The sequence below is a fragment of the Equus asinus genome, chromosome X, assembly GCF_041296235.1.
Source record: "Equus asinus isolate D_3611 breed Donkey chromosome X, EquAss-T2T_v2, whole genome shotgun sequence".
NCBI lineage: Eukaryota > Metazoa > Chordata > Mammalia > Perissodactyla > Equidae > Equus > Equus asinus.
The window spans coordinates 109402443-109429014 of record NC_091820.1 but is presented as its reverse complement, the minus strand read 5'-3'; the positions used below and the strand labels follow the sequence as shown (position 1 = coordinate 109429014).

General features: G+C 42.0%; 1 protein-coding gene across 11 annotated transcripts in view; it reads left to right on the top strand.

Annotated features, from left to right (window-relative positions):
- The window catches only part of KLHL13 (kelch like family member 13), a 252617-nt gene extending 245627 nt beyond the window's left edge, over positions 1-6990 (top strand). For all 11 annotated transcript variants that reach the window (XM_070502766.1, XM_014831782.3, XM_044763153.2 and 8 more), the window contains 2 exons: positions 3034-3147; positions 5376-6990. In XM_070502766.1, coding sequence (XP_070358867.1) covers positions 3034-3147; positions 5376-5863 — 602 coding nt within the window. In that variant the 3' untranslated portion in view covers positions 5864-6990. The remainder of the gene's footprint in view (positions 1-3033; positions 3148-5375) is intronic.
- The last annotated feature ends 19582 nt before the right edge of the window (positions 6991-26572 follow it).

Below are 26572 nucleotides of genomic sequence, written 5' to 3'. Positions count from 1 at the left end.
AAAATAGTCTTCCTTTGATTTTTTTCCCAACTCTTTAAAATGTAAAAACCATTCTTGTTTTTATCTTGTGGGGCATACAAAAGCAGGCAGCATACTGGATTCGGCTTATGGGCTGTGGTTTGCCTGACCCTTGTCTAGATTTTCTCAGTTACCTCCTTACCATTCCCACCTCTCATAGACTCTGATGGAGCCACTGCTTCGTGGCTCCAGCTCCTTGTCTTGTATCATCCCTTGCCCCCTCATCAAGATTGTTGACACTAACCTATATCTTGCTGCCTTGTAAATATGGAGAACAGAAATAAGGGCATGTTTATACACTTTTTAATTAGATGTATTCTATTTTAAAACTAAATACTATTGATTTTACTAATAACAACGATTCTGCATGAGAAAGCCTAATGGTTGACAATAAAGATTAAATTAATGGGAAAAGCTAAAGGAGATGGACTATTTAGCTGGAAGAAGACAAGTTTAGGGATGACAAACTATTACATAGTCATTATGTTATTGGTGCTTAATAGCCATCTTACACTTAGGGGCTCCTGTATGAGAAAGTATAGATGGACTCTTGTAATTAGCTCCTATTAGGAAAACGTGCGACTAACTTACTGACAGAAGAACAGCATTGTCTTTCTACATAGGAGAATTTTAATAATCATAAAGAGTGAATAGCCATTGTACTTCTATCTCCACTATAAAAAGAATAAGAGGAAACTGCATCAGAACACATTGAATTAGGCATCAGGAATGACTGTTCACTCTAGAAATTTCAAAGTTTAAGGTAGAGTTCTTCACTAAGAAAAGCATAGAAGTATAGTAAAACCTATCTTTGACCTTAAATAGATAGAAAAGATGACCTCTGGAAGTCTTTTAAAACCCTTTTACTGATAGGATGTGTGATTAGACTACTTCCTTTTATCAGATAAAATCCTACCATTCATGACTTTGCTGATGTCAAGTACCAACCAATATACCAGATCCTCTATAAGTGTAGAGAGAGAGAGCATGATGTACATTCCATAGGATTTTACTTGTCAATTAGGTGAAAGTCATGCTAAAGGCAAATGGAAATGCACATCAAAGAGGACATCCAGTGACTGGAAATAGTCAAAAACAGTGTTGGAGTATGTGGCAGTTTTAGCTTGTCATTAATTGTGGAAACAGCCTTTATTTGGGGGAAAGATTTTGCAGGATCTTGCTCCTTGGTGGAAGGGTTTAGAAGAAATAGAGTTGGTTAGGGTCCAAGCCTGAAGCAATGAACAGAACTAACAAGAGAGCAGATCAAAATGAGAATACTAAAAGCCGTTAAAATAAGACTAAAAATTCAAAGCTAGAGTAAGTGGAAAAGGAAATGAGTAAAAGGATATGAGAAGTGGTATAATAGAGGTGTTTTGTTAGAGGAGATATAAGTACTTCACAGTGAATTTGATGAAGTGAAACTATTGAATAGAATAGAAAATTAATCTCTCTCTCTAGTTTTGTCTGTTCTCACATTATTTTTTTAATAGGAAATTCTTGTTCAAAGGATGATTTATCGGTTAAGATTGCATTTGGCTGCAAGTAGCAAAACCCTATTGCAGTGGCTCCATCAAATAGCCCTGCTCAGTAGGCTTCTGCTTTCATTTCATTTCCTAGAACTACATCATATGGTCAACTCCAGCCTTAAGGGCGCCAGCTAATTTGAATTTTATTTTGAGTTTGGCATAGTGCTTCCCTGAGCAGTGTTGTGGTTCTGTTAGTAAGAAAAAAGCAAGGTTAGAGCAGACAAGAAAATGGGTTAGCAACTGGCAGTGTCTGCAATAAATAGTATAAACTTTTCAAGTCCATCTAGACTTTGTGCTTTTGGCCAGAGTCCTCGTAACAGCCCTATTTCTTTCTGGCTTTTAAAAAAGGATCACATTTTGTATCTGTCTTTCTATCTGTCATTGTGTTATTCTTGAGGTTATAACAGATCGATATTTAAATAAGTTGAGGTCACTTCTCCAAAGTACTTTGTGTTAAAGATGATGCATTTATTACTGAGAGGAAGTACCCCTAATAAAAACCTTAACTTTATCTTGTGCTGCCAGTCATCTTCAAGTAAGAGCAGTACTGGCTGCAATGGTATTGGGTACGCACAAACTCTTTGCTTTAATGTATAAATGTAGAAAAATTATTGTCAATGTCTATTTTGTAGTCTGGGTATGAAATAAAGCAATAGGCATCGGAATATACGCCAAGCACTGGCGTACCTTCATTCTCAACTTAGGATTTTGCTTCATATCTATTAACTCTTCTTTCCTATATGGCGTATCAACATGGCAACCTAGAATTGAATTTTTTTTCTTCCTGGTGATTTTTTTCATCTTTTCTTCCCACATTTTTAAAGCAAAGAAATGGGAGAAATGACAAATTATGAAGATATAACAAGATACTAGAAGAAAAGCAATCCTAGCGATTTCTGCAGTGACAGAAATCTGTTAGATTATTATATTATCTAGCCTAGTCTAATGTAACATGTATTAATGGTTCATATTATTAATATAATCTCAATAATTAATATAAGAGACCCCCAAAGAATGTCTCATACCTATACAGGCATACCTCTGAGATACTGTGGGTTCAGTTCCTGACCACTGCAATAAAACAAATATTGCAATACAGCGAGGTGTACGAATTTTTTGGTTTCTCAGTGCATATTAAAGTTATCTTTACACTATACTGTCGTCTATTAAGTATGCGATAGCATTATGTCTAAAAAAATATACTTACCTTAATTTAAAAACACTTTATTGCTAAAAAATGCTAACCATCCTCTGAGCCTTCAGCAAGTCCTAATCTTTTTTTGCTGGTAGAGGGTCTTGTGAAAAACAAAGTATCTGTGGAACACAGTAAAGCAGTACAATAAAACAAGGTATGCTTGTAATAAATATGTTTCGGTTATTTGGATATTATTATTGTTCCACCTAAAAGGAAAAAATAATTGCTACATTTGCAATTATAAATCATTTTCATCTCTATTCTTTCTTTCCTTTTTTTTTTTTTTAACAACAGCTACAGTAGAATGTTACAATCCAAGAACAAATGAGTGGACCTATGTTGCCAAAATGAGTGAGCCCCATTATGGCCATGCTGGAACAGTGTATGGAGGAGTAATGTATATTTCAGGTAAACAATTATAATACAAATGCAATTAATATAATACATAAACTTTTAACTATGTCGCCATCTTTCCATATAGTGTTGATAAAAATAATCCAGAAAAGTGGATAATCAAAATATAATTTATGTTGATTTTGGAAGATACAATGTGTGTGTACGTTTACATCTGAATGCCTTTGGTATTCTATAGGTTCATAAGACTAGTGGCAAACTAATCCTGCTGTAAATACTTAACTTAGAAGAAATTGGAAAACATTCCACTTCTCTATCTTGCCTTTCAGTCCCCATATTCTGTCCTCTAATAATCACTATTCATATTTTCTACAGCAATTCTTAATTCATTTTGGTTTAAAATTTATCTAAACTCTATGAGGAGATATATCATTATATAACATATAAGCTCTACATATAACACATAATAATATTCATCCTCTCATTTAGTGCAACCTGTAATAGGTGTCTCCTTTATCCTTAGCATTATAATAAGATTCTACTATAGTATCATTGCATGAATAATTCCGTGTTGATTACCTATATTTTGGCCACATGCACATGTATTTTTCTAATAAACAATTCCAGAATGTTTGAGGTTTGCTTACAGTGTCCCACTAACAACTTTCATTCTCAAACTGGTGGTGTTCAAATCATCCTTCTGTAGAATTTAGAAAGGAGTCTTATTTTAATGTAATGTTCACCTCTGGTATTGAAATTTTACTTTGTTAGGCAGGTTCTTATCATTTGGCCCTGACACAGTCTGCCTTTGATGGTTTTTTTCCCCTTTTGAGGGTCTGCCAGTGCTAGGCCAGCAGTTAGGTTATTAGAGAACAAAGACATTAAGGTGATGTTTGTTGTCTGAGTCTCTGAACACTGCCTTATCAAATCTGTAATCAAGAAGGATCAGTGAAAGGCCTATAGCTTGTGATTGGCAGGTTTCTGGTGTTAAATTTATGAGCAACTACGGGAGGTCTTATATTGAAAGAACCTTCCAGGAAATCATATGCTCCACTAATCAATGATTTACACTGTCTACTATTTTATGTGTGTAGCTGCTATGCCATTACAATGAGAGCTCCAATCCTCTGGGGAAAAAATGACCTCCGAATTATTCTAGTGGTGCTTTGGCATAACTAGCATATATTGCACAAATGACCTACCCAATCAAGAGTAGGATAGAAACCATAGCTGATTTTCAAACCAAAGAACACTGTTTTGCTTTCTGGACATTCTGTAAAGTACAGAAATACTAAAAAGCAGGAAAAAAACCAGTGATGGCCATCTGGATACCAGATAGTAGAGCTTTGAATGATACGGCTGACAATCAGCTCTCTCCCTAATCTGCAGAACATATAGTCTGATACTTTCATTGTCAAGACTGATTTATATGTGTTTTACGAGTACACTTTGTAGATGAAGCGGCCTCAATAGATCAGCAACAAATTGCTGCACATACAGAATTCCATATTTATTCAGCATTCTAATTCTTTAGCTTTTTAAATGTCCATGCTGATAGCACATGACATTGCTCACCCTCACCCCACCCGTCAAAAACTCTATAAAAACAATTCTGAATATTATTATAAGCTTGTACATTTGCATAATACTTTCAACTTTTTCAAAGCATTTTGATTTATTTCATTTCGCAGTTGCAATCCTAATGAGATAACTAGAGGAGATACTCTTATTTGGCAAGTGAGGAAATGGGCATCTAGAATTTAGAGTGCCCTAGCCCTGCGCTCAGCACCCAGAGGGTGCCCGCAGTACGAGAGAATGATGCTTTGTAGTTGAGATTTACTGTAGACCCAACTCTCAAAGTAGCCAAAATATATTTTCATTTAGCAAAGCCTCTTAAATCCCGAGTCTCTGTTTGAGAAAGTTATTGCAATAATATAAGCTAGATTTTTGTTCTTTAAGATGAAAATGTTGGGGCCGGCCCCGTGGCCGAGTGGTTGAGTTCACAACCAGAAGGACCCACAGCTAAAATATACAGCTATGTACTGGGGGGATTTGGGGAGAAAAAGCAAAAAAAAAAAAAAAAAAGATGAAAATGTTATTTTGTTCACTTTTAATCCAGTGAAAATACTTATAGAAGGCAGGCATTTATAAGAACACTATTGATAAGCTATAAAATGTCATAATATGTGGCTAAAAGTTAATTATCTATGACAAAGAGCTTTTTATTTACTTTTACGTTTTTATAACCTGTTTACCTCATGCCTATTATTTTCATTCTTTAGGAGGAATTACTCATGACACTTTCCAAAAGGAGCTCATGTGCTTTGACCCTGATACTGACAAATGGATCCAGAAGGCGCCAATGACCACCGTCAGAGGTCTGCATTGCATGTGTACAGTGGGAGAAAGGCTCTATGTCATTGGTGGCAACCACTTCAGAGGAACGAGTGATTATGATGATGTCCTAAGCTGTGAATACTACTCACCTATCCTTGACCAGTGGACCCCAATTGCTGCCATGTTAAGAGGGCAGAGTGATGTTGGGGTCGCTGTCTTTGAAAATAAAATCTACGTGGTTGGTGGGTATTCCTGGAATAATCGTTGTATGGTAGAGATAGTGCAGAAATATGATCCAGATAAAGATGAATGGCATAAGGTTTTTGATCTCCCAGAGTCCCTTGGCGGCATCCGAGCTTGTACACTCACGGTTTTTCCACCTGAAGAAACCACACCATCACCTTCTAGAGAGTCCCCTCTTTCTGCACCTTAAGATCATCCCTACCACTAAGATGCTGTAGTCCTATCTTTGCAATGTGTCATGGATTCTCTTCTTTTGCCCCCCTCCCCACACCTTAAGTAGTGTATGTTAGGATTAGCCTCCAGTAATTGATACAGATATCGGAAAAAAGATGAATTGATGTTATTTGTGCTGTTTGTTTGGCTTAGAGTGTTTATAAAGTGGTAACAAAACCATTCTGGAAATGTATCCCATAGAAGCTGATGTTCAACATGCGAAAAAAAAAAAAAACCAACCAAGGTATTGTCTATAAAATGTTTCTTCAGTACTTTTTTATGCTGTGTATTGGGTGTAAAGTATTTGTCATCTTACATTAGAAAGCCCAATAAACCAAGTTGAAGGTGGATTATAGTAAATGTACGACTGTGCTAACTAGGCTTCAAAGTAAAAAGTTTTCCTTTCATCTTTGACTGTAAGATGTCAAAGGGAGGCAGCCTGCTCCAACAGGAAACAATAGACAAAAGGTTGCCAACTCGCATGAGCTACCTCCCTCTTTTCACAAAGTATTTTTGACATAGCTGTCAACCCACCTGTCTGTGTGGGTGCATTGAGAACATATAAAGTTTCTTAGACACACAGGAGAAATGATAACTGAAATTCACCAATATTAATTTTAAAAAAAAACAGCATGACTCCTCTACTTATCAACAAGGGTTTGGGGTTTTTAAAGTGTGTGTAAATATATACACACACAAACATAGATCAAATACAAAATTTTAAAAATTGAGTGCCACGTCAAATAGATGTGAAAAGTTTTTAAAAAATTTCTTCCAAAAAGCAGCTTCCATTAAAATGGGAATTCAGTATGCACAAACTGAATGCACATATGTGGAATCATACTGAATTTAGGTGGGTAAGGGCTAGAAATTTTGAGCAACTAAATTTGTCACTTGACCAAATTTTACCTTCCCCAAATATAATCTGTACCTTCTCCTTTGCTGTTGAGGTAACTTACATATTCTATGTATTCTGTATACTCTCAGTTCGTAAGGTTATTTAGCACAAAGTATAGCAGCTTCACTTGGTGAGCTGCTTTTGCTCAGTGAATTCAACTTCCATGTTTTATCATTTTTTGTTCAATAAAAAAACATTTAATGTCATTTTGGACTGAGGAATCTCCTTATTGTCTAGTTTGACTTCCTTTTATTATATCTTTTGTTTGGGTACGGTAAGATGTGAGTGATCAGAGCTTAGAGTACTGAACAGCTTGGATCAACAAATATTAATGACTTTCACGCAAGGAAACAAAGAAGCTGATCAGGTGTAACCTCATTGCTCAAAACTCATTTCTGGTTGTCTTTGAGGAGTTAGTTCGTGGAAGACTCTAACTGGCCCGTCTTCATACCCCCAGAAGAACTGCCAGATATGTCTAAGCCATAAGAGCAGTTCAATTTCTGAGGTCAGTTTCCCCGATCTTCAAGAAGGTTCATCTTGCCTAATGAGAAGGGATTTTGTAAAATGAGCTAAGAGATTTGTTCTTGACTTAAGATTATAAAGGAAAAATGTTTCTGTAAAAGAGTGTTTGAGAACTATGTTAGGGCCATGTGTGATCTTTCCTACTTTATCTGCAAATGACCAGATTAAATCTGAACAAAAAATTTTGAGCTATTCCAAAACAACTAGCATGTCATCATATTTCTTTCCCAGTGGGTAATTAGCAGTGCAGATGTCACTACCTATGTCTTGATTTAATGAAGAAAACATAAGGAGGAAAGCAATTTTCCCATCAGTGGTACTTTTGAATGTTGGGAGAAGTCTGGTATGAATTTGAAAGACCCCCTTTGGCAAGGTTATTCTTAAATCAGAGCAACTGGTCAAGTGATTTATGTTCTCTGCTTACAGGCAGAGCAGATTTAGCCATTTGCACATAATTAACGCCTGCCTAAAAGTAGGAGCGTGTAAAGGACAGACTAATGGTCCTACCACAGTCCAATGTGGGTGTTCTTGGTCAGCTGCCTCTCCTCCGAGCAGCAAGATTTCTTTCCCTCTTGTGGCCTCTTCTGCCTCTTAGGTCCTCAGAGTCCTCTTCGATCAGTCTGCAGAAGAAAAATGGAGCATTGCAGGTGTGAGGGCTGGAAAGAGGCATGCATCGCTCTACCCACGTTCTACTGGCCGGAGGTCAGTCCCGTGGGCACGTAGAAACACAAAGGGGCCTGGAAAATATCACACAGCTGTGTGCCGAGGAAGACGAGGAAATAGGGTTGGTGATCTGCTAGCAGTTTGCCACAAGGAATAACAGCAGGCACACACAGTTCTGTTTGACAGCTTACCTTTTCTGCATCCACGCCGTAAATTATTTAGAACAGCAATTAATGTCACACAAGTGCTATTATTAAACAATCCCAACAGCACACAACAGCACTTCACAATGAGTTAACATTTATCTTTATAAAAAATAGCTGCCAGGCATTGGTTGGCGTTACGAACATTTCTCACATTTGCCTTTCTTAGGTTCTTGGTTTACTTGAAAGAGGAGTTATAGAAAACATTAAATCTTAAAAGGTTCATAACGTGCCTTCCTGGAGAGCTTGGTAGAGTGGGAAAGATGAAGAAAAAAGATCTACTTTGCCTATTTCTAGACTTTTAAAAAATTAATCTGATAATCAGATTTTGCCCTGAAAAGTGAAATTATGACCTGAAACTCTTTCCTCTCTAATATTACTTTAGGGACTTAAAAAATATATAAGTATGTAATGTTTTTTTGGGAGTTGCTAAAATAATTCCCTCACATCAGCCCCTGAGAGTGTGCTCCGCAGGGCAATTAAGTACTGTTTTATTTAATTAGTTTGACCATGTGAACTTGTTTTTTTTCCGTTTCAAGGACTTTCGTGTATTTCCTTCCCCCAAGAACGGGAGCAGACCTTCCTGCATGAAAAGTTGCTTCTGCCTCTAATTTTATTCTTGGCTCTTGTGCCTAAACCTTAGGTCCAGTGCTTTCCACATCAGCTAGCGCTTGGAGTGTGCAGGAAGGAAAGTACACGTGAAGCAAGTTCACAAGGATTAGGGAATTTTATTTTAAATTGGTCAAGTAATGCAGTACTTAAAAACCCTTTTGGTAATTATAAAAAAGCAAAATATAGAAAAATTGGAAAATACAAGAAAGAAGAAAAAAAGTCATTTATCTCCCCCATATCGATAACTATTGCTAAATATGAGTATATTGTTCTTACACAATTATAGCTTAAAATCGGTATAAATAATTTTGTATATATGATATGAAGGATTTTTTTTCAAAGATTGACACCTGCGCTAACATCTGTTGCCAATCTTCTTTTTCTTCTTCTTCTTCTCCCCAAAGCCCCCCCCCCCCGCCCCCCCACCCGGGTACATCATTGTGTTTTCTAGTTGTGAGTGCCTCTGGTTGTATTATGTGGGATGCCGCCTCAGCATGGCCTGATGAGCGGTACCATGTCAATGCCCAGGATCCGAACCAGCGAAATCCTGGGCTGCCCAGAAGCAGAGCACCAAACTTAACCACTCGGCCACGGGGCCAGCCTCCGATATAAAGTAGTTTTTGATATATCAATACATCATTTTCTGATACCAAATACTTTCTGATACATCAATGCATTAATTTCTGATACAAAATACATCAATGCAATATTTAGAATAAGGTTTTCTAACCCTTGTGTTAAGTGAGGTTTAACTACTAGGCAATGTATTGGGCTTTTGTTAGTTTAAAAATATTAAAATATTAATGTGATCAAATCTGCAGAATTAAGTAATAGTGATGCTAGACACTTAAAATATTTATTTCATCAGTGATTCTAAGTAGTTTGTATAATTCAGATCTCAGAGTGGATATTTCATTCTCTCTTTAAATTTAGTGTTCCTTACCGTCTCCACTAATCTCCTATCACCAAATAATTGTCAAATGCTTCTTCACCTTGCATGTGTTATTTGGCAATATGAGTAAGATAAACAAAGATTAAATTTAAAAAATGAGAATAAAAACCATACCTCTATATAAAAAAATTAGGAAACATAACAGAGGATGGCAAACTTTTTCTATAAGAAAATCAGTAAATATTTTAATCTTTGTGGGCCATGTGCCCACAAACTACTCAACTCTGCCGTTGTAGTACAAAAGTATAGAGAATAGGTAAATGAATGAGCAGGCATGTGTTCCAACAAAACTTTAGCTATGGAGACTGAAATTTGAATTTCATATCATTCTCGTGTATTATAAAATATTACTCTTCTTTTGACTCTTCTCAGCCATTTACAAATGTGAAGACCACTCTTAGCTCATGGAGCATAGGAAAACCAGACTTGGTCCATGGGCTGTAGTCTGCTGACTCCTGCATTACAAGAGCGTGTTTCATGACCATTCATTTATTCTTTCAACAAGCATCCATTGTGAACCTATTTCTTACCATTCAATGAAGAGTGCTAGGGTGTACAAAGGTGGATGGAACCTAATCCCTGCCCTCCTGGAGCTCAGTCTAGTTGGGTAGATAGATACTCACAATGTAGTATGCTGGAGGCTGTGATGGGTGTGTAAGGAGGCAACATCTGAGCAGCATCACAAGAATAGGTGTTTATAAAGTGAATGAGTGGGAGGCCACAAAGAGTGCCTGCATTGATAAAATACAGCTTTTCTTGACACGAAGCTATTAATAAAAGGGTATGCATAGGGAAGGGGCAACGAAATGCTTGAAACCCCAGCTCCTGATCGGCTTCATCCTATAGATCTGTCACTACTTGCCCCGACTATGAATTGCTGGTTCTGTGCTGAGTAAGGTCACACACAACTTATTCTTCGAAATACTCTATAACCAGCAGAGACCAGGATGGACTATTTAACGAGACTTCCCTAAAATCTGTTACAAATAGACGTTTTAGTACAAGGAACAGAAACCCCGAACTCTAACAACAAGGAAATGTGTTTTCTTACAGAACTGCAAAGCCCACTGGAGGTAAAGGAAGCCCCAGGCCCCAGGTATGATTTGCTCAGTGTCATCAAACACCCAGGTTTTTTGTTTTTTGTTTTTTTTTTGGATCTCCCCACTCTGTTTGCAATTGCATTGCAAACACTGTTTTGCCAGTAGCATTCATTGTTCACATCCAGAGAGAGAGAGAAAACTTCTCCCTCAGTGTGGAATTTAAACCCTTCTCTTCAGTCTGATGGATCCAACTTAGGACATATGACTGCCCCACACCACTTGCTAGGGAAATGCCAGACACGGATTGGCTTAGATTAATTATCTGATGTGAAATTGTTGGGGAATTAACCATAATACCCTCTTTTCTCTGGAAGAACAAGAGGGGAACACAGAGAATGAAATTTAGCTAATTGGATTTATTTGGTTCAGTTTGTCAGCCTGGGCTTTTTCTAGGTTAGTGTTTTTCAAAGTCTCGGTCACAACCTAGTATTACAGAAGTTCTCAGAGTGTGGTCCAGGCACCCTGGTGTCGCTGAGACCCTTTCAGGGAGTTCACGAGGTCAAAACTATCTTCATCATAATAGTGAGACATCATTTGCCTGTTTCATCTTCTCACAAGTGTACAGTGGAGTTTTCCAGAGGTTAAAGGACGTACAATGATGCTATTGCTCTGTCAGATAATAGGATATGAGTTTGTGTATTCTTGTGTTTAAAAAAAACCTCATTTTTCATTTCCATTACAGTAAACATCAATAGATATAACCCACACAAACAAAACCTGTTTGGTATCCTCACCAAAATTTTAAGAGTGTACAGGAGCCCTAAAACCTAGAAGTGTGAAAGCGTTGTATTAGTTCTAAAATCAGTTTTAGCAACAGTTTTTACAGAAAAGCAATAAAAATGGAGTGCACTGTGTATCATAATTTTAAGTATTTTGTGAATTTTGTGTATATATGTACATATATTAAATATATAAATATAAAAATATATTAAATGCATGTATATATACACGTATACAAATATAATCAAGAAATTCATGAAACAATACTTATGCATGTGTACATACGTGCATATACGTGTGTGTGCGTGTGTACTTGGTTATCCTATGAATAAAACGTCTTAATGTAGGACTTGGTCAAACATGGTGGAAAGCTCACGGCCCTGGCCACACTCCACGTGGCAAAGGCCCTCTCACCACCACCACTGAGGATTGCTTTAAGTCCTGACACCAAAGAGCGAGGCCCCAAAAGACACATCATCTAAGGTCTGATTTCTCAGTTCTCATATCTTATCTGAAAGCCTACCCATTCCCTGGGTAATTAAACCCAGGCAGCCACAACTACCTATAAGGTCCCTCCTGGCCTTGTAGGAATTTGCATGGTAATCACATGAGAAGAGAACACACACTCCAAACGTACCATAAGTGCACCCAATCGTGGTAGCAGGCTATTTGATTCTTTCTATGAATCTCTTAATTAAGGCATTTCCCAAAAGAAACAGTAGTTCTAGAAGACATTAATAAATACGGAATGTAAAAAGGGCCTGATTGCAAGCCGTAGAAACCAAACTCCAACCAGCTTAGGCTAAAAGGAAAAAAGTATTAGACCAGTAGTGGTTCATATAACCACAGGAAACCCAGAGCTGCAGCTGGGACATGGGGAAAACCCGAGGAAGGACTCAAAGGCTGGCAGCACCCTGTGCTTCTGCTCTGCTCTGTCTGAGGGTCACATTGATTGGCTCCTGCAGACAGCTCCTTTGACATGGCAGGGCCTGAGAATGGGAGCTCTGAGAACTTCCACCTTTCCCCACAGCGGAGAAAATGCCTCCCACTCCCCAGCATCAGTTAAAAACTCCTTAGGAAGCGCAGTAATAGGCCAGGGGTAGATCAGATGCTTACCTTTGGCTCAATATGCCAGGGCCCTACCTAAGGGCGCCTAAGCACTGATACGAATGTCAGAGACTCAGTCCCTGTAAAAGGACACATCCTCAGTGAATGGGGAAATTATTTTGAGCCAAGCTGTCCCCCAAATTGATGTCCACAAAGATAACAAGGTCAAGCTACACAGTTACCCAACTCAGGTCCAAAGAAAAATGTGGTGCTTGCCAATCAGGAGGTCAAATGTTTCAAAAAAGCTGACAACGTTTGTCAGAAGAACTGACCCCTGCTTGAGGCTCAGGGAATACCTTACCATCTACCTTCCACCTCCCCGAGGCCTACATATACAGTCAGGCCTGCCTGTGTTCAGAAGGACATCACCGTGACCAAGAGTGGGGGCAGTCAACGAGGAAACTCACACCCTTGCATCTCATTGTGCATTAGCTTCCCTGTACAGCATCTAGGTCCAGGCAGAGAAGCAAAGGCAAAATGACAAAATCTAGCAGAATCTTAGCTAGGATCTCAACGTATTTGTTTTGGACTCTAAAAAGGAAGCCAGCAAGCTGTTATTTAAACACAACAAATGTGCGATGAAGTTGCCATAGCAAATCTTGGGACGAAAGCTCAATCTGGAATAGCTGGGAATGCGGCAGCAGGGTGTCCAAACACATCTAAGATGTCCTAGCCTGAGCATTTCCTGCTTTAGGGGAGGAAAGAAGAAGAAGAGGGATAGTTTGCAAAGGCCACCATGAGAGAGCTAATCCTCAGCCCTAGAGCTATGTCCATGGCACAAATTAGAGTGACTGGTGGTCAGAGCACTCAGGGGCAAGAGCAGGTGCCCTGGTGGCTGCAAGAGCTGAGAAAGGCTGGGACCTCGGTGACTTTATCATATCTGATGCCTCCTTCCTGTTCCTGTACTAGGAAGCTTCCCACAATTTTCCCCATCAGTCTTTGATGCTCGTGTATGTGAGATGATCAGATACTATTCTGCCGGAGGAACTGGAGGGTTGCAAGGAAGTTGTGGGTGCATTTGGAAGGCTTCCTGATGCATGCACATAGGTAGCAAATCTTCACCAATTTGGGGTCCAGAATAAAATGTCTGGGACAGCCGATTCAGGAGTGAGAGCTTTCCAAGGACGTGGCGATGTCAGGTGGTGTGGCGGTGGGCAGTCAGTAGAACTGATCCTGTGCAGAGGGCAGGGGAGGTCACAGCCAGGGGTCTGCTCCTCAGGTATCTGGAGTCAATGAGTGGGCAAGAAGAGCCGACCCATGCACGCACGCTGTCAGGGAGCGCGCCCACCTGCTGCCTTCTGCTTCACGCTGAGTGTTCAGGCGACATGAGTCCTATACATTCCTCATAGGCCTGAACGAGGTCGGGAAGGGCAGGGTCAGAGTCATTGCGGGGAGGCAGGAAAGGGGGATTTGGGATTGCTGTGTCTTCCCAGCTACTTCCATAAACTGTTGGGCCACTTATGCTAGAATGAGGCACACAAGCAAAATGACCAGAAACAAGCTGAGCGTTATATGTTGTTTCAACTTCGAGTGTGCAAGGAAGTCAACTGGAGAGCCATTTACAAAGAATGAAGAATTTTCATTTTACGTTTCATTTTTAATATTAAAATTTTCACACATACTGACATGTAGAGACAATAGTATAATGAGCACCTGCATACCCATTACTTCTGCAAAATAATTGTAAACATCTTGTCGTGTTTGCTTTATCTAATTTTGCGTTAAAGTATTTTAAAGGACTTTACGGACCTTATAATATTTCTCCCCTAAATACTTCAGTACATATATTTAAAGCTAAAGGATTTTTTCCTTCTTAACACCAAAACATAATCCTGTCTAACAAAATCCATAATTCCTTATGCAAGATCAACTTAAATGCCCACTAGATATTTAAATGTCCCCAGTTGTTCCTCAACCTTCTCTTCCTCCTTTGTTCAAGCCAAGAAAGAAAAGGCTTTGTGACCCAAGAACACAATTTTAGAATATTTTCCAGTAGACAGTAAGAAGGTAGGCACCACCTATATGTGAGGCCCCAGCCTAGTCCCTGAATGTGCTGGGTCTGTGGCAAAGGGAGGGGGCCCTCGCCCAAGGGCCCAGAGGGCTAATGATTGCCATCAGGGAAAATGTTTCCAACAACAGAACTTTTCATCAGGGATTCAGGAGGGTGACAGTTTTTCAGAGCTCTCAGGAGCAGAGCCAGAAGGTTGAGCAGCATGCCTGGGACGTCTATGGGTACAAAACTGAAGGAAAGTGAGCTTTTTAAAAACATATTTCTGATGATAGGCTAAACTGCTGTAACAAACAGAGCCCCAAATGATAATGGCTCAAATAAAACGTGGTTACTTTTTACCCATCTAACAGTCAAGCACAGTGTTCCAGGTCTGAGGGTAGCTTTCCTCCAGGCAGTCACTCAGGAGCCAGAACTTCCATCTATGGCTTCCCAAACAGCCATGATCATCTCCATCCCAGTGAGCAAGAATGGAGGAGGAGGGGATAACTGAGGAGCAAGTGAGAGGGTTTGGGGGCCGGATCTGGAAGTGGTACACAGAACTTCTCACACTGCTTTCAAGGAGGCTGGGAAATACAGTCTAAAGTTTGGACTCAGAAGAAAAAGAAAACAATTGTGGTGATGCGCTAAGGGATTCTGCCACAGTGAGAGAGTCTCACCTCTTTGATTTAAGAGGCAAAATGTTCCCAAGGAACCAGTAGAACCTCATTCAGTGTCTGTCAGTCAAAAAGATCTCAAGGGGCATGAGATCTGGAAGGGAGAGAGGGGCCAAGAATAGATTGCTTTCACATGTACCAGGGAGGGAGCCCTCATCTGCCACGACGTCAGACTGAGATCAGGGGAGCGGGTGCAAGAAAAATCTCATGAATTTTACTCCTACTACTCAATCCTGGGTGAGTTACTGAAACACGATGACATAGTGTCAGAACCTCAGGGAGCTGTAGGCTCTGCCCGTTCAGCTTGGACTCGGAACCTCTTTTGTCAGCTGGAGAATCAAGAGCACAATATAGGGAGAAGCTGAGTCACAACCCCTGAGGCATGGTTTGATTCTTTCACGTAAGAGAACTCCAGTCTCACAGCTATGCACGAGGATTGGTAGAGAGACACTTGTTACAAATTACTGAAGCGGGGCCTAGACCCCACGGACCAGGGTTTCAAACAGGAGGCTTTCGATTGCTATTGCAGAAGAAATCCCCAGTGCCCCACGTCGGCCAAGGGAACACAAGAAAGTGCTCAAGAGCTGGGCCAGGTGAATCACTTCTGTGAGACACTTGGGGTTCTTTGACATAATCTCATTTTCTGATTGCTTTCTGTGTCCCCCTGTTTTCTGAGATTACCCATATTTAAACTCAATCACTCATTTATACTCAGTGGTATGCAGGTAAATATTTTAACAACCTTTGTGGAAAAGAAAGTGCCTCAATTTCTAGCATTTGCAAATTTCCATGCTGTAAATATTCCCACCATGGTTGGTTTTAAGCTATCATGCGACATCTCTAAAAGTGGAATTGGGAAGAGATGCAAACAGTAATTTCTCATGAGCCAGGATAAGCCAGCTCCAGCACACAACTGTCATTTTCTCCATGTGAGCAGATCACACCTTTGCCTGTGGAAATTTGAAACTGACCTGAAAGGGATGTGTAGAAGGAATGGATGTCATTGGAAATTGAAAGAATTCGCAAACATTGGTCAAGGAGCTCCACCTCTTTGAAACAGGAAGCCTGGATGTTTCAAGAAGCCAGGGTAATCTTGCAGAGGGGCAGTCAGGAAAAGAGGGTGGGGAGAACTTGGCTGATGGTACTGATAGTTCTGAGGGGCAGTAGCTGTGAGTACTTGGGAAGGCAAGCTCCCCTTGGTAAGGGAGACCACGCCATGCCAGTCCTCAGCACACTGACTGGTCAGCCTCTCAGGCCCCAGGAAGTCTAGGGAGTTATACAAACTGCCCTTCAGTGTGCAGAAGTCAAGAGGAAAAGACGGCCATAGTGAACTGGTCTACTCACACAGGGAAGCTTCACTGGACTTGAACTTCTGGACCTAGACAGTTTTGAGTGCTGTGCCCGGCTCCTGAGGGAGACTGAGGCCAGTGAGGCCAGTGCCTCAAGGGAGGCCCATGACTATCATCCAGGAATAAATCTCCATGAATGGAGCTCCGTCCAGAGGGGACAGGGAAGGAATATTTCTTCAGGGGCTCATGGGACATGGCTGGAATACGTGGCTCTGCGTGTTTGTTGCATCTGGCAGCTGCTCTTTCTGTTTTCCCCTTTTTGATAGACTTCCCATACTAACGCCCATCAGTCACCTACCTCTTCATGTGAGTGGACAGATCTGGTTCTTTCTCATGAGCATATCTGACAGAGAGATCTGAGGTGGGATACAATAAAAGGGTGAGAGTCTTTGGAAGGTGAAAGAATATGCACTCGTTCATCAAGAAGACACTACCAATTTTGCTTCCAAGGGAAAAATTGTGTGTGGTCACAAGGTTAAGAAGACAGAGTTTTCAATGAGCTGGCGGGGCATGTAAATGGATGGGAGAACTGATCCCTTTACAGAGGGTGGGCTGTGAAGAGTCAATCATACCTTAGGAGTCTGGAAGTAGGGAGGCAGCAGGGAGAGTTGCCTCATGAACACATTGGTCAGGACACCTGCACATCTGCTACCTTCCTCTTCACTGACTGAACCACACAGCACGCTCAAGGACATAGACCAAATCCTGCACATACCACTCATGTTCTTGAATGTCTGTGAGGGTGGCCCTGATAATATTTGGGCACCCAGTCATATGGGGTATCCTAGCCACAACACCCATGCATGGAGAGCAGGGGCTGTCTTACAGTAGACAAAAATCCAAGAAGGCATCGTGAAAAATTTAAATGTCCCAACAGAATATGAAGGAGGGAGCAATGGGTGTCTTTTAGTGAAGCTACGGACTGAGCATTTCACTCATCCTGCAGGGAACCTCCAATCTGTCCTTTTCCTCCATCTAGCCAGCAGACAGGCTTCCAAAGACCTGAGAGCCCAGGCGGCCGCCAGCCTGATTTGCTCAGACTCTAAGTTTATGTAGGAAACCAACAGCTGTCCAGGGTGCTAGAGGGTAGAGGTGGACTGACGAAGGTGGATTAAATCAGAGTACATTAGGCTGTAGACCAAGCAGCCCACTCCACCACCCAAACGTCTCTGCAAAATGGCTCTTCTGTTAAGTGAGAGAGAGTGGACCCAGACCTCTTCCAGATTCTTGAGGGTAGAAGGGGTAGGGAAAATCAGCCCCGGGTTGACAAACATTTTGGCCACCGACCCATAGTCATTCACCAGGATTGAGAAGAGCCCATTTTAGAGTACCTTTGGGAGGAGCAGCAACACAAGATGGGAAACCAACTTTTGAGGAAGTTTTCGCCAAACATTTGCCCTCTGGGTGATAGTGACCATTATGAGAACTAGGGAGGCCCCTGGGAAAGTGGCAGTGCCTTGGAGGGAACCAGCACACTAATAAGAGCATGATTAGAGACTGCCCACCGGAGGAAAGAGAAGAGCAGCAGCGGCACTAATAGTCACGAGCAGAAGGCCTCTTCACTGCTGACACGGCACAAAGGAGAGAGGCTCTGATGGGAATGGCGACTAAAGGAAAACTGAAGTCCCCTCCACTTTTGAAGGAGGGCAAAGGGACAGTGAAATATCGTCTGTTCTCACTCTTGCTTCCCAAAGTAGAACATATGTGCTCCCATGAGTCTGTATAGAGGGAAGAAAACAGGGAAATTCCATCTGTCTCTACACTTGCCTTCTGAGGCCAAGGTAGACTGTGTGTCATCTCCGATCAAAGAAATAAAGAGTGGAGGGAGTTGCCTGAAGCCTGCCAAGGTGGCAACACATAACAAGGGGGTCTGTTAATACCTCTGACCCTCAGTGTTAAAGAAAGATCCAGGCTGCAGCAGATTTGAGCCGTGGCAGAAATGAAGCGAAAGATGGATCAAGAGGGAGATAGGCAGCCTGGACCTGGACTGTCTTGAGTGCAGGGCAGGAGCTCTCAGAAAGACTTGGCAGGGATGCCTGGACGTGGAGAGAAGCATCTTGGTCCCAGTACTTTTGGAAAATAGAGACCATATACCAACAGTAGGAACTCCTGTCCCATCCACGCCCTCCGCTCACCACCCCTTCTGCCTCACACTCCTGAGAAGCAGACCTGAGGGAGGCCGGGGCCTGGGACTCACACGCCTATGCACAAAATGAGGAGATGTCATGTCTCGTGTGGCTGAGGAGGCCTCAGGATGCCTGTGCCCTTCAGGATTCTTGCCCAGGTTTCCCACCTCATTAAATACGTAACAGGTATACACAAAGGCTTTCCCTCTGAACTGGGGTGTTCTAGCAACTATGTTGGCTCTTTGATCCACTGGACGCCAGCTGCTATGATCTGAATGTTTGTGGCCCCCAGAAATTCATATGTTGAAATCCTAATCTCCAAGGTGATGGTATTGGGAGGTGGGGCCTTTGGGAGGTGGTTAGGTCATGCGGGTGGAGCCCTAGTGAATGGGATCAGTGTCCTTATAAGAAAGACCCCAGAGAGCTCCCTTCCCCCTTCCTCCACGTGAGGACACAGTGAGAAGACAGCAGTCTATGAACCAGGAAGTGGACCCTCACCAGACACTGAACCTGCTAGCGCCTTGATCTTGGACTTCCCAGCCTCCAGAACTGTGAGAAATAAATTTCTCTTGTTCATAAAGCACCCAGTCTATGGCGTTTTTACCGTGACACCAGCCATAGCCACTGACGCCCTCGCACCACCACCACCACTGGGATCAGTGGGTCTGACTGGCCCTCTAGGTTTCCTCGACCACCTGAGCCCGAAAATCTATTTAATATCCTGATACCACAAAAAGGGACGGTGGGCTTCATGTGGCATCACCCCTTCAAGAGAATACATACCAGATCTTGAACAATGTAATGACAACGTAAGCGAGACCTCTTGTTTTCTACTGCTTTTATAGAACTGTGAGAACTCGATTTTCAGATGTTTTTTCATGGTTTTTCTTTTATTTTTAAAGTATGTTTGTTGGTGTTCGAGTTCTTCTTTACAAGTAAATCTGTTTCTATTTGTAGATAGATTGTTTACGTAGAAAATTGCAGGGGCTCTACTATACAACTACTAGAACAAACAAATGAAATAGCAAAATCATAGGATGCAAGATTAATATAGAGACATCTAATGTATTCTTAAACACTAGCAGGAAACAATTGGAAAATGAAACTTTAAAAAATCCCATTTATCGTAGTGCCAAGAAACATAAAATAACTGGTAATAAGTTTAACAAAAGACAATCAACACCACTATGTTGAAAAGTACAAAACATTGCTGAGAGAAATTAAATTAGAGCGATACGCCATGTTCGCAGGTTGGAAGACTCAAAGTTGTTCAGATAGCTTTTCTCTTCAAATTGAATTATAGATTCAAAGCCATCCCAGTCAGCATCCCTGCAGGTCCTGGGGAGTGGTGGGAGGAGTCCTAAGGAGCCAGGGCCACAGCTCCTCAGGGCGGCAGCTGGAGGAGGAGTGCCTGAGGCCTGGGCTGCACCCAGAGCATAGCAGAGGTGGCAAGTGTCATCTGTTGTCCCTCTAATGCGGCTCTGCCCAACAGAAATGTAATGTGAGCCGCAAATGCAAGCCGTATGTGTAAACTTAAATTTTCCAGCAACCATATTAAGAAGCTAAAATTAGAGGCCAGCCTGGTGGCATGGTGATTACGTTCACATGCTCCGCTTTGACGGCCCGGGGTTCACAGGTTTGGATCCTGGGCGTGGACCTACACACTGCTCGTCAAGCCAGACTGTGGCAGCATCCCACATACAAAATAGAGGAAGATGGGCACAGATGTTAGCTCAGGGCCAATCTTCCTCACCAAAAAAAAAAAAAAAAAAGGAAGAAGAAGAAGAAGGTGAAATTAGTTTTAATAATATACTTTATTTAAACCAACATTTCCAAAATATTGTCATTTATACATGTGATCAATATTTAAAATTACTAATAGTGTAAAACTTTACATTATTTGAGATCTGGTGTATATTACACATTTATGGCATACCTCAATTCAAAAAAGCCACACTTCAGGTGCTCAATAGCCACACATCACTAACAGCTGCCGCATTGGACAGACCAGTTTTAAGCACTATCTTCTGTTGTTCTGCAGTTTTTACAGTTATTTTTTAAATCTACTTTATTGAGTTATGCTTGACATACAAAAAGCTGTATATATTTCACGTATGCAACCTGATGAGTTTGCAGGTAAGTATACACCTGTGAAACTGTCACTGCAATCTGTGTGTAAACACATCCGTTGCCTCCAAAGGCTTCCTCCCACCCTCCTGATTTATTACAATTATTATTTTATTTATTTGTTTCTTCAATTTGGACAATAGCACAGCTCACAGGGTCAGCCAGGGTCATCCCCTGTGAGTCCTGAAAGGTTCAAGACACCCTCTTCCATGTCTGTTTTGTCACCCTCCGGGTCAGGCCAGCCTTTGCGCTCTCTCTGCTCCTCGGCGCAGCCTTTGCGCTCTGGGGCTGTTTAAGCAGGAAGATGTCAGGGGCTTCCCCGAGCGCCTTAAGGCGTGCAGTCTTCTGTTGCGTGTTCTGGATCCACACATGGGAACATGGGCCTTCCTCTGTTATCATCCCTCAAAGGATTTTTAAAATAATCTCCCCTTTTTGTATGCAGTTTTTAGGAGTAGGTTTTGCTTACATCTTCCATTTCAGCAATAGTTAAGGTGACGCCCGTCAGGATCCCTCAAGCAGAGAGGCACCCTCAGTACCATCTATTGTTTGGCAATGTTTAAATGTTGGTCCACAGCTGGCCGCTGGGTCAGGCCAGCTGACCTTCCTCTGGGCACCTTCACACTCACGGGCTGCCTACTTATGGGGATCTTACCACAAGCTAAAGTAGAAATGATTCCTCTCCGAATAAAAATCCCTTAGTGTGATGGTATAAACGCTTGTGGTAGCCTATCTCTCCTCCCCTCCGCTACCTTTTTTGGTGAGAGTAAAGAATTCGTAGCTTATAATGGTGAATAAGTGTTTGTAGCTAGCACCTGGCATGCATTATACAGTTTTAGACATTTCCCCAATGCTGGCTGTACATGCAGTAGCCTTAATTTCTTAATAAAGGCCTGCTGTTCCCATGGCCTTGGGTCCAGCCCACGGGCCCTCTAAACAGGGAGCTGCCTTTGCAAGAGCCCTCCTGTTTGTCAGATTTTTCTCCCTAGAAACCAGTGTCTTGGCTGACTCCTTTCCTTGATCTCAACATCCTTCCAGTTAAATGTGTGCCTAACTTTTCTTTCCATCCATGGGTCCCCCAGACCTGCACTGATCTCCTTATGTTAATCTGCTTCCCCTTCCTAGTAGCTGCCCTTAGGACCAATGACAGTCATCAAGTCCTAGGAAAGGAAGCCTACCACAATTATAAATGACTGGGGGCGCATGTGGTATGCCTCAAAGCCCTGAAAAGTTAATTTAGTAGATTTATTTTCCTTGGTATAGACTTTTCTTTTCTGTAGCATTACCTGAAGTTATGTGGTCCCCCAGGGTGCAGACTCCCTAGCCAATGTGTCCTGTGCTGCAGTCTTTTCCTGAGTTCCCGGCAGGAGCCTTCAGTCTTGTCATTGGACGTTCTAAACTCCCCCAAAAAGCCCCTACCCGTTAGCACTCACTCTCTGGTGCTCCCACCCCTAGCCCCTGACAACCACTAATCTGTTTTCTGTCTCCATAGATTTGTCTATTTTCGATATTTCATATAAATGAAATCAAACAATACACGGCCTTCTGTCTGCCTTCTGTCACTAAGCACAATGTTTTCAAGGTTTATCCACGCTGCAGCATGCATTGGTACTTCATTTCTTTTCATCATAGAATAGTATTTCATTTTCAGGACATAAAGCACATTTTGTTTATCCATTTATTAGTCAATGGACATTTGGGTTGTTTGGACCTCTTGGCTACCGTGAATGATGCTGCTATGCACATTCATGTATGAGTTTTTGTGTGGACACTTGTCTTCATTTTTCCTGGGTATATTCCTGCGAGTGGAATGGCTGGGTCATATCGTAACACGCTGTTCACCTTTTTGAGGTCCTGTCAAACTTTTTTTGACTGGAATTGATTTTGGTGGTAGCAATGTTCTCTTTCTGCTTCAGATAAGCATTCACTCCTATGAATTAGACAGTACAATAACTAGCTGAGAAACAAACATCACTGAATATAATTAGAGGGTGACTTTTTCCCCTCTTCCTTCAGATCAGCATTTCTTTATATTGATCAGACGCCACGACTCCCTCTTCCAGGATCGAATATCATTGGAATTGATTTTGATGGTGACTGGGAGCTTATGATTTCCCCTGGGTTTTGTTTTTATCCATTTCTCTGCCCAGTCCTAACTTCAAGTCTTGCCCTATCTCTAGTCCCATTCTCATTCTTTCCCTTGACCACCCCATTTCCCCATTCCCATCCCCACAAGAATAGGTTCTTTGATTTGGTGTCCATAAATCACTTAACTATCTGGTTTGAGTGTCTGAGCTCTGAAAACTATACTCTGGAGGCTGGACATATGGGAGTCTATATTTAAAAATATATAAAGAGAGAAAGAAGCAGAAGGAAACAAAGAGAGCACAATGAAGTTGGTCCCATAATGCGGCTTAAAAATTAGAAAGAGCTGAAAGTATTTCAGCTTTTAAATAGAAGAGAAAGAAAATCCACAAAGCAGTTGGTCCACAGTCTCTTTAGAATCTTGAGGCTCGTGATCAAGTATGATAATCAGTCTCTCCATGTAGCATATCGCTTCTGCTCTGCTCCACCTTCTGTGAAATGGCTTTTTTCCAAAAAGTTCTGTCCTCATCCCTCTGCCCTCAGAGAAGCACCTAGAGGAGGGGGTTTAGTTGAATTCTCTTTCAAACAATGACATTCTGACCCTGTCTTCTCCTCCCTAACCCATTTTGCTTCTTCCAGAACGTTCTGTCCTCCTGCCCCTGCTCTTACAGAAATCCCCAGAGAGGGGAGTTCTACTCAGTTCTCCTTCCATCAATCATGTTATGAACCAATCCCCCTGACATTTTCCTCAGATCAGACCACACAACCGTTCCTACTCAGACTTCTCCTTGTCCCACAGATCAAGTGGTCTGGCCACTCCTTCACAGCCCTGAGCCCAGACAAGTCCCTGAAGGAAGCCCACCTGTGGGCTACAGAAACGCTGTGCACCATCACATCAGACCTCCCATCAACCCTTTTCTCAAGAGAACGTCAGAGATCATTCCGGCTGTCAATGTTATAAAGGGCAGAGAGTTCTCCTTAAATGTGAGTATGTACAACAGCTGGACACGTAGGGACTCTGATGACTGAACAATGTGAACACCAAGGAAGTATGCTCAAGGTGATGGTAAGATGTAAGCTTGTTCGTACACTACGCTCATACACTACCATTGGTACATGTTGCCAGAATTTCCAAATAATGCCTTGTGCAGGCACAGTGATGAGGTAACAAAGCAATGAACTGGGCGTTGGCAGACCTGGGCTGTGGTACCAGCCCTACCATTAACAGGCTGGGTGACCTTGGACAAGTCACTTTCCCACTGTCTCCGCATCTGCAGAGTGAAGGGTTTGGATTAGAGAAGTAAATTTCCAAGGTGAGTTTTTTTTTTTTAAAGATTGGTACCTGAGCTAACAACAGTTGCCAATCTTTGCTTTTTTTCCCTGCTTTTTTCTCCCCAAATCCCCCCAGAACATAGTTATGTATTTTAGCTGTGGGTCCTTCTAGTTGTGGCATGTGGGACACAGCCTCAACATGGCCTAATGAGCGGTGCCATGTCCGTGCCCAGGATCTGAACCCCGGGCCACTGAAGCGGAGCGCACGAACTTAACCACTCAGCCACGGGGCCAGCCCCCCAAAGGTGAGTTTCTAAAATATTTATTTAGGGGTTGGCCCGGTGGCACAGCGTTTAAGTGCGCACATTCCGCTTCTCGGCGGCCCGGGGTTCTCCAGTCCAGATCCTGGGTGCGGACACAGCACCACTTGGCAAAATCCATGTTGTGTTAGGCATCCCAGGTATAAAGTAGAGGAAGATGGGCATGGATGTTGGCTCAGGGCCAGTCTTCCTCAGCAAAAAGAGGAGGATTCAGGGGTTGGCCCCGTGGCCGAGTGGTTAAGTTCGCGCGCTCCATTGCAGGCGGCCCAGTGTTTCGTTGGTTCGAATCCTGGGCGTGGACATGGCACTGCTCATCAGACCACGCTGAGGCAGCGTCCCACATGCCACAACTAGAAGGACCCACAACGAAGAATATACAACTATGTACCGGGGGGGCTTTGGGGAGAAAAAGGAAAAAAATAAAATCTTAAAAAAAAAAAAAAGAGGAGGATTGGCAGTAGTTAGCTCAGGGCTAATTTTCTTCAAAATAAAAAAATTTAATTTATGTTTTTACTGTGTCTACAAGTTTCACAAAATAATGCTCACCACTACTCATGGGTAAGGGACTCTGATATTTTCTGTTCCATTATTTTCTGTTATTATTTTAATTGGTTGTTGTGACCCTTAAAACTGATTTTATGACCCAGTAAGGAGAGATGACGGGTAGTCCGAAGAACACTGGACTAGAGGGTCTTTAAGATATTCTTCTGCTTAATGTTCTAACAATTAAAGGGGCTGAATTGGAAACATGGCAAAACAAAATAACATTCATCCATAGCCTCGGTCTTGCTGAGTCTCTCTCTTCACCTGTCCTCAGCTTGTCAGCAGTTATAAAAAAGAAGTCAGATATTCTGTATCTCCAAGCAACAAGCTCCCCTAGAACTGGTCCTGGCTTCATGCCCCCTTCAGATGCACACAGTAGGGGGTAACCCAGGCACTCAGCATCTCTAACCCCCAGCGTCTTCATCTGTAAAAGAGGGATGATAATGCAGACTATACAGTTTGTGACAATGGTAAACGAGATCCTGGGTGAGAAGGTGCCCACAGGGGCCATGACCTGCAGGTCCTTCAGGCTGAATGTGACCTACAGGCATGATTCGCTTGTCTTGCACACCCTCCACTTTGCCACTGTCCCTATCATTCGTATTGTCTAACGCCTTCTGTACGCACTTAGATAACTTGCTGGACCTCTAAAGCCATTCGAGTTTGCTAGTCTTGACTTAGCATAAGGCCTGGGACAAATCTAGCGTTGAATTCAAGTCGTTCTCTTTATTTTCCCTGTGGAAATCGCTTAAGTCATGTGACCTTAGGCAGGTCGTTTAAACTCTAACTCGCATATTCCTCATTTAAATGGAAATAATACTTGTCCTGCTTGCTTTGTGGGGTTATTGGGAGGATCAAATGAGATACAGTTCTCCACTAATTCATCATTTATTAATTCACTTCACTAACATTGATTGATCACTGTATGTCCCAAAAGCAGCCTTGCCCATTGTTTCGGAGAAGCTTCCAGTGTCAAGAGGAAGACAGATGTGAAAAAAATGCTCTGTCATGGAGATCAGGCAAAAGGCTGGAGACCCAGAGGAGGAAGGACAAGTAGCCCGGGGACAGAGGCAAGAATTCACTGTCAGCAAGATCATCAAATCTTGGGGTTCTGTGGGAGGGGGGCTTTATTAGAAGAGCATTGCTTTGGTGCCATGGATAATGCTATCAAATCATCCTTTATGTAGCTCTGCCACGGCAGCTCTTTGCGGTGTCCAATGCCTTTTCCTTTATATTCTCTCATTTGTCCTCCCTCCCCTATCCCCACTGCCTATATTTTAGAGACATTAAGGGATTTGCCAAAGATCGCTTATCCAGGCAGGTCTCTTCCCAGCTACCTTTCATAGGCATGCATCCTCTATTTTATCATGGCCACTGTGTTTAATGATGGGAACATGAAGGGATGGGGCAGGGTATGAAGTATTTA